General features: G+C 53.9%; 1 protein-coding gene across 1 annotated transcript in view; it reads right to left on the bottom strand.

Moving 5' to 3' along the window:
• Nucleotides 1–8,117: 8,117 nt before the first annotated feature.
• Nucleotides 8,118–10,046, bottom strand: part of erbb2 (erb-b2 receptor tyrosine kinase 2) — a 55,640-nt gene continuing 53,711 nt past the window's right edge. The window contains 1 exon segment of the mRNA XM_052038871.1: nucleotides 8,118–9,795. Coding sequence (XP_051894831.1) covers nucleotides 9,458–9,795 — 338 coding nt within the window. The 3' untranslated portion in view covers nucleotides 8,118–9,457.

The following is a 10,046-nucleotide window of genomic DNA, read 5'->3' as shown; positions in this document are numbered from 1 at the left end:
ATTATCATCTAAATCATTAATATAGATGATAAACGACAACAGACCCAGCACCGATCCCTGCGGCACACCACCGGTCACAGACCTCCAGTCAGAGAGACAACCATCTACTACCACTGTCTGGCTTCTCCCGCTAAGCCAATGTTGAATCCAATTGACTACCATCCTGAATACCAAGCGACTTAACCTTCTGGACCAGCCTCCCATGCGGGAGTTTGTCAAAGGCCTTGCGAAAGTCTATGTAGACAACATCCACCTGCCTTTCCTTCATCAACCTTCCTGGTAACCTCCTCGAGAAACTCTCTTAGATTGGTTAGACGTGACCTGCCACACACAAAGCCATGTTGACTATCCCTAATCAGGCCTTGTCTATCCAAATACTTATATATCCTGTCCCTCAGAACACCTTCCAATAATTTACCCACAACTGACGTCAGGCTCACTGGCCTATAATTTCTCTGCTTATTCTTAGAGGCTTTCTTAAACAATGGAACAACATCAGCTATCCTCCAGCCCTCCGCCACCTCACCCGTGGCTAAGGACATTTTAAATATCTCTGCCAGGGCCCCTGCAATTTCTGCACTAGCCACCCACAAGGTCTGAGGGGACACCTCGTCAGCCCTGGGGATTTATCCATCTTCATTCACCTCAAGACAGCCGGCACCTCCTCTTCTGTAATCTGGATACAGTCCATGACCTCACTACTCATTTGCCTCAGTTTTGTCTGTGTCTGTCTCCAGAGGAAACACAGATGCAAAAAATTCATTTAAGATCTCCCCCATCTCTTTCGGCTCCATACATAGATGACCACACTGATCTTCAACAGAATCAATTCTGTCCCTGACTATCCTTTTGCTCCTAATATAGCCATAGAAACCCTTGGGATTCTCCTTCACCCTGTCTGCCAGAGCAACCTTGTTCTCTCTTTGCCCTCCTGATTTCTCCTGTGACATGTGGCCCTGGTGGAGCAGGCAGTCTTCCTGTGGCTGCGACACTGAATGCCTCCAGCTGCCACAGTGCCTGCTCCCAATCTGCTGCACTCCAGCCCTATGAGCAGCACAGCCCAACAGATCCCAAGGGCTGGTGACAGCCACCCTCAGTCTCTGGTCATTGGTGGTCCGAGCAGACGCTGAGCTTGGCCTCCCTGTTCCTGTGGCCACCGTCAGACCCCCAGGACATCCCCTGATTCTGGGTGGAGGCCGTACACGGACAGGCTCCAGGTTCGGCACAAGGACACAAGGAAACAAGGAAACAGGAGCAGAAGGCCACTCGGTCCCTCAAACCTGACCCACCATTCTGTACGACCATGGCTGATCTATGCTGGCCTCAAACTCTCCTGTGTCAGTTCCTCGTAAACCTCTATCCCTCGATCTGTCAGTTATTCATCCACCTCCACTTTAAATACACCTCCTGATCCTGCACCCTCAGGTGCCGAGAATTCCCCACCCTCAGAGGAATTTCTACACTCCTCAGTTTTAAACAACTGACCTCTTATCCTGTGTTCTTTCCCCGTTTGTGACTCTCCCACTAGTGGAAACATCCCAACGTCTACCATGAAAGCCCCCCAGGATCAGAATCAGGTTTATCATCACCGACACACATTGTGGAATTTGCTGTTTTGTGGCATCAGTACAGTGCAAGACACAAAAATTACTGAGTTACCAATAAATAGTGCAAGTAAAGAAATAGTGAGGTGTGTTCATGGGTTCATGGATCTGATGGGGAGGGGAAGAAGCTGTCCCTGAATCGTTGAGTGTAGGTCTTCAGGCTCCTGTACCTCCTCCCCAATGGAAGTCATGAGATCTTGTATGTTTGAATAAGGTCACCCTAATTCTTGCGAGGAATACAGACCGAGACTGACAGGACAACCCTCTCATCCCAGGAGTTACCTGATGGGTCCCCTTTGGGCTGCCCCAATGATACTATTATAGGCAAGGTGACCAGATCTCCACTTGGGGCCTCACCAACACCCTGTGCATCTGAAACACAACCTCCCTTTTGCAAATTCCAACCCCTTCACAGTGAAGGCCAACATAAAATAAGATCTTGATAAGATCTTTATTAGTCACATGTACATTGAAACACACAGTGAAATGCATCTTTTGCGTAGTGTTCTGGGGGGCAGCCCACAAGTGTCACCACGTTTCTAGCACCAACATAGCACGCCCACAACTTCCTAACCTGTACGTCTTTGGAATGTGGGAGGAAACCGGAGCACCCGGAGGAGACCCACGCAGACATGGTGGGAATTGAACCCGGGTCGCTGGCGCTGTGCAGCGTTACGCTGCTACACTACGGTGCCTGCCGTACATGCCATTCACCCCAGAGCTGTCAGGGAGACGGTGCAGATCCCAGCCTGAGGGGATACCCTGCTCGGTGTGGTGGGACACCCACCCTGGGGACTGCACTTAAGCCGACACTGGAGCAGCAAGTTGATTCCTCTCTCTGTGACTGTGAGCCGGGAGTTCAGGGAGATAGTGGGGGAGCTGAGGATGACAAACCCCAGGCAGCAGCTCTGTGAAGCTGGGCTCTCTCTGGTGTCAGCACTGCAGGGGCACCCAGGCTGGGGATGAAACCCAGCAACTCTCAGGTGACAACAACCTCACTGGGTTGGGGGGCTTTTCTGAACATTTGCCGGCCAAGACTGGATGTGTTCACCGTCATTCCTTCCTACTGGGGACCTGGTGCTCTAACAGACAGACACAACTCACCTGCCAATGGAAACTACATTATGCTGCAAGGTCCAGAGCACACTGCATAGATGTTGTGTACATCCAGTGTACACACAGACCGAGTGTACAGGGTGCAGTGTACAGCTCTCAGTGTACAACACATGTACAGGTCCACTGTACAGTGTTTACAGCTTACCTTCCTGCATGGTGTGTTCACTGCTCTTAGCTGCTGTGTGTAGCACTGGCTGTAGCACAGCTTGTGAAGGAACTCTCAGTTGACCATCTCTGCACAAGCTGCCCCCACTCTGTAGAATAGTTCATTGCTTTTTCCTGTTTCACACATGAAAATGAAAAGATTTGCTCTTGCGCCGAGCTCGGGTCCACATCCTGGGTCCAGAGTCACCGAGCTGCAGTGCTGTCTCCAAGCCCTGAGCCGAGATGAACCGGGATCCAGATGCACCATCAGTGCTCGGGTGAAAGTGTCAGACAACCAGCAATGGAAGCTAGGGGCATTCCCACAGCGTGTCCCAGCCCCCAGTTGGTGGGACCACAACCGACCTTTATCCTGAGCATCACCCTCCTGCATTGACACCACAGTCACCACCCCCTCCACACCCCAGAATCTGTCCTCTCTGGTCTGAATAACCGCAGTGACCGAGTCTCACGACTCTGGCCCAGGGTGTGCGGACCTGACAGACCGGTCCGACTCTGCCTGCCCCAGCGACAGGGACAGTGGCCGGAGACTGGGTCAGACAGGGTCACGACTCTGCCCCAGGGACAGTGATCGGAGATGGGGTCAGACACGGGGACAGGACAAGCTGAGGGAGTGGGCAAGCAGAGCGCCCCCACCAGACTCAGGGTCTGTGTGCTTGGGACCCGTCCCCCAGTGAGGGTCAGTGCGTGGGGGACCCGTCCCCCAGTGAGGGTCAGTGCGTGGGGGACCCGTCCCCCAGTGAGGGTCAGTGCGTGGGGGACCCGTCCCCCAGTGAGGGTCAGTGCGTGGGGGACCCGTCCCCCAGTGAGGGTCAGTGCGTGGGGGACCCGTCCTCCAGTGAGGGTCAGTGCGTGGGGGACCCGTCCTCCAGTGAGAGTCAGCGTGTAGGGGACCCGTCCCCCAGTGAGGGTCAGTGCGTGGGGGACCCGTCCTCCAGTGAGAGTCAGCGTGTAGGGGACCCGTCCCCCAGTGAGAGTCAGCGTGTGGGGGAGGGGGTCAGTGCGTGGGGGAGGGGGTCAGTGCGTGGGGGACCCGTCCTCCAGTGAGAGTCAGCGTGTGGGGGACCCGTCCTCCAGTGAGGGTCAGTGTGTGTGGGACCCGTCCCCCAGTGAGGGACCTGCACAGTTTTTGGAACAGGTCTACTGTTAGTCCAACAACACTGCTCTTTCCCAGGGAATCCTGTGGATTTACCGTTTATTTATGCACCGACGTACCCCGTCTCCCTCTGTGCCTTCTCATGTCCACTCACCGCTCCCCCCCACCTCCTGCGCTGTGCGTTCACAACCTTCAGTCCATCTCCTCTGGTTACCAGGAACAACGCCCACAGCTTCCTCAGTCAACCCTCTGATGTTGGACACCCACCTCGTCTCCCCTGAAGTTCTCAGGAGCCCTGGACCCCACAGGCAGAGCCTGTCTCCCTGCCACTGCTGCAGCTCCACATCTGCTTTGGGCACAGTACTCACTTGGATAACGCACTGCTGTCAGGTGGCCACTGAGCCAGACCCAGATACACTCAGGAATGGGCTGGGAAGTTGTTTTTGTTTGTTCTTTGTCAGGATCTGGGCACCACAGGCCAGGCCAGCATTGCCCATTCCTAACTGCCCCACAAGGAGAGAGGGTGAACCGCCACAGACCATGTGGGGAAGGGGCTCCCACGGTGCTATTGGGGAGGGGGTCGCAGGGTTTAGACCCGGTGAAGGAACAGCGATGTATTTCCAAGTCAGGTGGTTTGAAATGGAGGGAACTCTGCAGGTGGTGATATCCCCCTGGTCTGCGTTGGTGTGGGAGGGGCTGTTGGAGTAGCCTGAGTGAGACGGTGCACACTGCGGCCACTATGCGCCGGTGGTGGGGAGAGCGGGGGAGAGATTGCAGAGTGAGCGGCTGCTGTCCTGGGTGGTGTGGCCTTGTTGCTGGAACTGCATTCACCCAGCATCCCCCATCAACACACAGCGGTCACCATCAACCAGAACATCAGCCGGACCAGCCACACAGGCAGCATGGCGAGTGACTCACCTCTGACACCCCAGGGCTCATCACTGACCAGGAACAACTCCGGAGTGTGAAGGATGCTCTGCACCGTCTGGCTGAGTGCAGCTCCCACTCTCAGCAGTGGCTCATTCAGCACCCTCCACCCCCAAAACACCCCCTCCCTCCATCACACCCCCTCCACCCGACACACCCCCTCCCTCCACCCGACACCCTCCACCCCCGAAACACCCCCTCCCTCCACCCGACACACCCCCTCCCTCCACCCGACACACCCCCTCCCCCCTCCCTCCACCACCGGCACAGTGGCTGCGGTTACTTGCCCGTGCCATTCCAACAGCCCCTCCCACCAGGGGCAGTGGGCATGGCGACACCACCGCCCGCTGGTTCCCCACTGAAGGCCCGGGGGTCACAGGGAAGAGGCAAAAACACACTGGGTGTGTGGGATAGTTTGTGGGGTCTGGGATCTTGAGAAGAAACATTCCGGCTGAAAACTGCAGTGCTGGGAATTCAGTGTGACTGGATCCAGTGGGGGGGTTCAGAGCCGTGGAGCCACTGATCAAGGAGAATGAACCAGCAGACGGGGCAGGATGTGTTTAGTTACCTCTACACTGTGCATATTCAGGGGGGTCACGGGGCAGTGAGAGGGGTATCGAGGAACATTTGCTCGGAACTTACAGAGATGTGGAAGTACAATTCGGTGGTAATGGAGGGAACTTCTACAAACAAATGACAGATAATAAGATTGTTAATTTAAGGGGCAACCATGGAGGGGCATTGAGGTGGTTCCAGCATGAGGAAGGAGGCACTGCGGCCCGCGGAGAATGTCAGTCACGTGGAGCTGGTCTCACAGGGAGACACTTACGGAGCAAAACGTTCCAGACAGTTTGGAATAGCTACTGGAGACAGACTCTTCCATGGTAAGAGCAGGCAGTGGGAGGGCACGATCCGGCCTGGGCAAAGTGGAATCAACATCAGACAGACAGAACAAACTGAACACTGAGTGGCTGATAATGAGAGGAGTTCGGGTGCACTGACAGGGCAACTAAAGGCCATCACTGTGGATGGCCAGAGTAAAATGATGCAGAATAAAGAGGCACACAACAGATGTTGGGCTGATAATGAAAGGTCGGTTATTGAGGGGTGGAGAGATGAGAACAAATCGGTTGTAAATGCACGAAGGAAGCCTACAAGCTCCTACAGACGCAGAGTGAACAAGGAGAGAATGGGGACATCAGGAATCTTGATCTTGACCTGGAGGCAGAGGGGAATGCAGCTTAGATACTGGCTGTGGTGAAAAGTGGAGGCACTGGTGTACTGAGGTGGGTGAGTGTGCTGGTCCAGACGGCATGTATTCTGGGGTACCGGGGGTGGAAATGGCAAAGGTACTGCCCAGAACCTCAAACGGCACATGTCCCAGCACCAGCTCTCCAGGGCAACAAACACTGGTTTAAGAAAACCACTATCATCCCGGTACCAAAGAAAAGCAAGGTAACATGCCTCAATGACTACCGACCAGTGGCTCTGACATCCACCACCATGAAGTGCTTCGAGAGGTTGGTCATGGCTCACATCAACTCCAGCCTCCCAGACAACCTGGACCCACTGCAATTTGCATACCACCGAAACAGGTCTACAGCGGATGCCATCTCCCTGGCCCTACACTCAGCTCTGGAGCATCTCGACGGTAAAGACACCTACGTTAGATTATTGTTTATTGACTACAGCTCTGCCTTCAATACAATAATCCCAAGCAAGCTTGTTACCAAACTTCAAGACCTAGGACTCAACACCTCCCTCTGTAACTGGATCCTTGACTTTCTAACCAACAGACCGCAATCAGTGAGGATAGGCAGCAATACCTCCAGCACGATTATTCTCAACATTGGTGCCCCACAAAACTGCGTCCTCAGCCCTCTACTCCCTATACACTCATGACTGTGTGGCCAGATTCTGCTCTAACTCCATCTACAAGTTTGCACATAAAACCACCGTTGTAGGCCGTATCTCAAACAGTGATGAGTCGGAGTACAGGAAGGAGATAGAGAGCTTAGTGGAATGGTGTCATGACAACAACCTTTCCCTCCTTGTCAACAAAACTAAAGAGCTGGTCATTGACTTCAGGAAAGGGGACGGTGTACATACACCTGTCTACATCAATGGTGCTGAGGTCGAGAGGGTTGACAGCTTCAAGTTCCTGGGAGTGAACATCACCAACAGCCTGTCCTGGTCAAATCACATGCCATGGACAAGAAGCTCACCAGCGCCTCTACTTCCTCAGGAGGCTAAAGAAATTTGGTTTGTCCCCTTTGGCTCTCACCAACTTTTACTGATGCACCATAGAAAGTATCCTATCTGGATGCATCATGGCTTGGTATGGCAACTGCTCTGCCCAGGACCGCAAGAAACTGCAGAGAGTTGTGGACACAGCCCAAAACATCATGGACACCAGCCTCCCTTCCTTGGACTTGTCTTTACCTCTCGCTGTTTTGGTGAAGCAGCCAGCATAATCAAAGACCCTACCCACCCAGGACATTCTCTCTTCTCCCCTCTTCCATCGGGTAGAAGATACAGGAGCCTGAGGGCACGTACCACCAGACTTAAGGACAGTTTCTACCCCACTGTGATAAGACTATTGAACGGTTCCCTTATACAATGAGATGGACTCTGACCTCACGATCTACCTTGTTGTGACCTTGCACCTTATTGCACTGCACTCTCTCTGTAGCTGTGAGACTTTACTCTGTACTGTTACTGTTTTTACCTATACTACATCAATGCACCCTAAACTACCTCAATGTAACTGCACTGTGTAATGAATTGACCTGTCCGATCGGTATGCAAGACAAGTTTTTCACTGTACCTCGGTACAAGTGACAATAATAAACCAATACCAATACCATTGGCGATGGCGTATCCTCACAAATAAACAAAATCCGATCCACCTTGAAGTATAGTTCCCAGATTCCTGGGATCACAGAATGGGAACCACTCATGGCCATTCAGCCCTTCGCTCTGGTGTCAGCTCAGCCCAGTAACACTTTGTCGGTATTCTGTGCATTGTCTGGTCCCATTCTCCCATGAAGGCCACGGATCTGCAGCCTGCTTCTGTGTCCCTCATCCTGAAACACCCCCTCCACCCCACCATTACAGACATTGCAGGGCAACCTTTAACTCCCACCGGGAGTGAGAGAAGGGAACGCTTGGGAATATGAAGATCTCCGGTTGAGAACAAAATAAGAAACAGATTTAAAAATCACATGAGATTTATTATCCACACCAGATTCCAAGAATAACTCTGGGACACAGTGGCTGGGAGAAGAGAACGGGAGTGCCTGTTAGTCACACAATTCCTGACTGCTGGCTGTGGGGAATGTGGATCAAAGGTCCTGCTGCACACTCCCAGGTTTAGCATGGGCTGCAGTATCTCTGCGCACTCAGTAAACCCAGGCTCTGCCCACACCACTGTGTCCAATCATCAAATCACGATCAAGTCACTGCACTGCGGGGCTGATCACAGGGCCACACAGAACGCCATCTAATTAGCAGCACAATCGCGTGCCCCACGCTTCATTAGACTGAAGCAGCTTTACTGACGTCCCAGGCAGGAGATGGTCTGATCCCGGAGCTCGGGAACACCAGGTGCTGCATCAACACCTGAATCACACCATCCCCCAGCCAGGAGCCCTCAGCTCACACATTCACAGCAACGGAGACTTCTAGAAAAAATACTTTCCTCAAACATACAAAACTATCTCCCAAATCAAAAATATACAAAACATAAAAGTTGTTAAAAGTTCACTAATTCCAGCATCGTTCAGGACTCACCCAACCAGAAACTGATTGGCTGACAAACTGTCAGTCACCAGAGGTGAAACTCAGAGGGGATGACTACTTTATGTATGGGATGGGGGGAGAGGTACAGTGGGGTGGGGGAGAGGGCATGGGGTGTAGGAGCTGGGGGTGAGGTACGGCGGGGTGTAGGAGGTGCAGGGGGGGGGGGAGAGGTACGAGTGGGGTGATGGAACGGAACCACAAGCCCCACGGACAGGAGCTGGGTTTTGTGGACTCCTCAAACGTCTCTCTCATTTCCCAGTAATTCAAGGAACCCAACAACTGCGAACTTCCACCAGAGTCACGGAGAGTATTCACCACACCCTGATTGGCTGCATCCCCATCGGCAACACCTGGGCTCTGACTAGTAATGTGAGAGAGCCAGGGAGGGGTCTACAAGTCCGGACCTTGTGGGACCAGGATCTTCCAGAGAGGGGTCCACCAGTCCAGACCCTGTGGGTCCAGGATCTTCCTGGGAGGGATTCAATAGTCCCAGACCCTGTGGGACCAGGATCTTCCAGGGAGGGGTCCAATAGTCCAGACCCTGTGGGACCAGGATCTTCCAGGGAGGGGTCCACCAGTCCGGACCGAGGTACCAGGATTGTCCAGGGAGCTCTCTACCATCAGTCTGGATCACGCCGAGTTCAACAAGCGGTGCCTCTGTCGATGGTTTTGTCTGTTGTGCCATTAGTCAGTGAGGTCCCCTTGGCGAGGGCTGTGGTGAGACTGGTTTCACTGGGAGCCACAGATCCCCCTACACACTGCTGGTCTCCGAGAGGCCAAGGTACTCTGGATTCTCCGCAGTTGCCACACGGATGTAGCCATTGGGCTGGGCTGAAGCAGCAGTCAGGCCTGGAGTGATCCCAGGCTGACTCACCGTCCGGGAATCCTGGCCCCAGTAATCAGGATTGTCAAAAGCCGGGTCATCGTCCGACACCAAGCTCTGGTGAGACAGATATTCAGGATTCTCCACCGTGTTCCGAAATGAACTGGTTGGGACCAGGAGACCATTCCCGGCGCTGCCCCGAGTGAATAATCCCCCTCTTCCAGCGTGCCCAGGGGCAGGCACCTCCCCCAGCTGGTTCATGTAACCTGAGGGGAGAGGGAGAGACATCAGACACCTCCAGGAGGGCCGGACCCTGGGGTACACTGCCCGCACTTCCCCCTCCTGCCCAGGGCCTCCTCACCCTGGGGACACTCCCCCTCACCCCTGCCCCAAGCCTCTCCCCTGGACACGATCCACCCTTTACCCCTCACCCTGAAGAGGCACTCTACGCCGTCCCTCATCCTGGGAATATCTCCATCCATCCCCCCTGGATCCACTCCATCACTTGTCCCTCCCC

This window comes from Pristis pectinata, chromosome 25, assembly GCF_009764475.1.
Source record: "Pristis pectinata isolate sPriPec2 chromosome 25, sPriPec2.1.pri, whole genome shotgun sequence".
NCBI classification, from domain to species: Eukaryota; Metazoa; Chordata; class Chondrichthyes; order Rhinopristiformes; family Pristidae; genus Pristis; species Pristis pectinata.
This window is presented reverse-complemented; position numbering and strand designations above follow the sequence as displayed.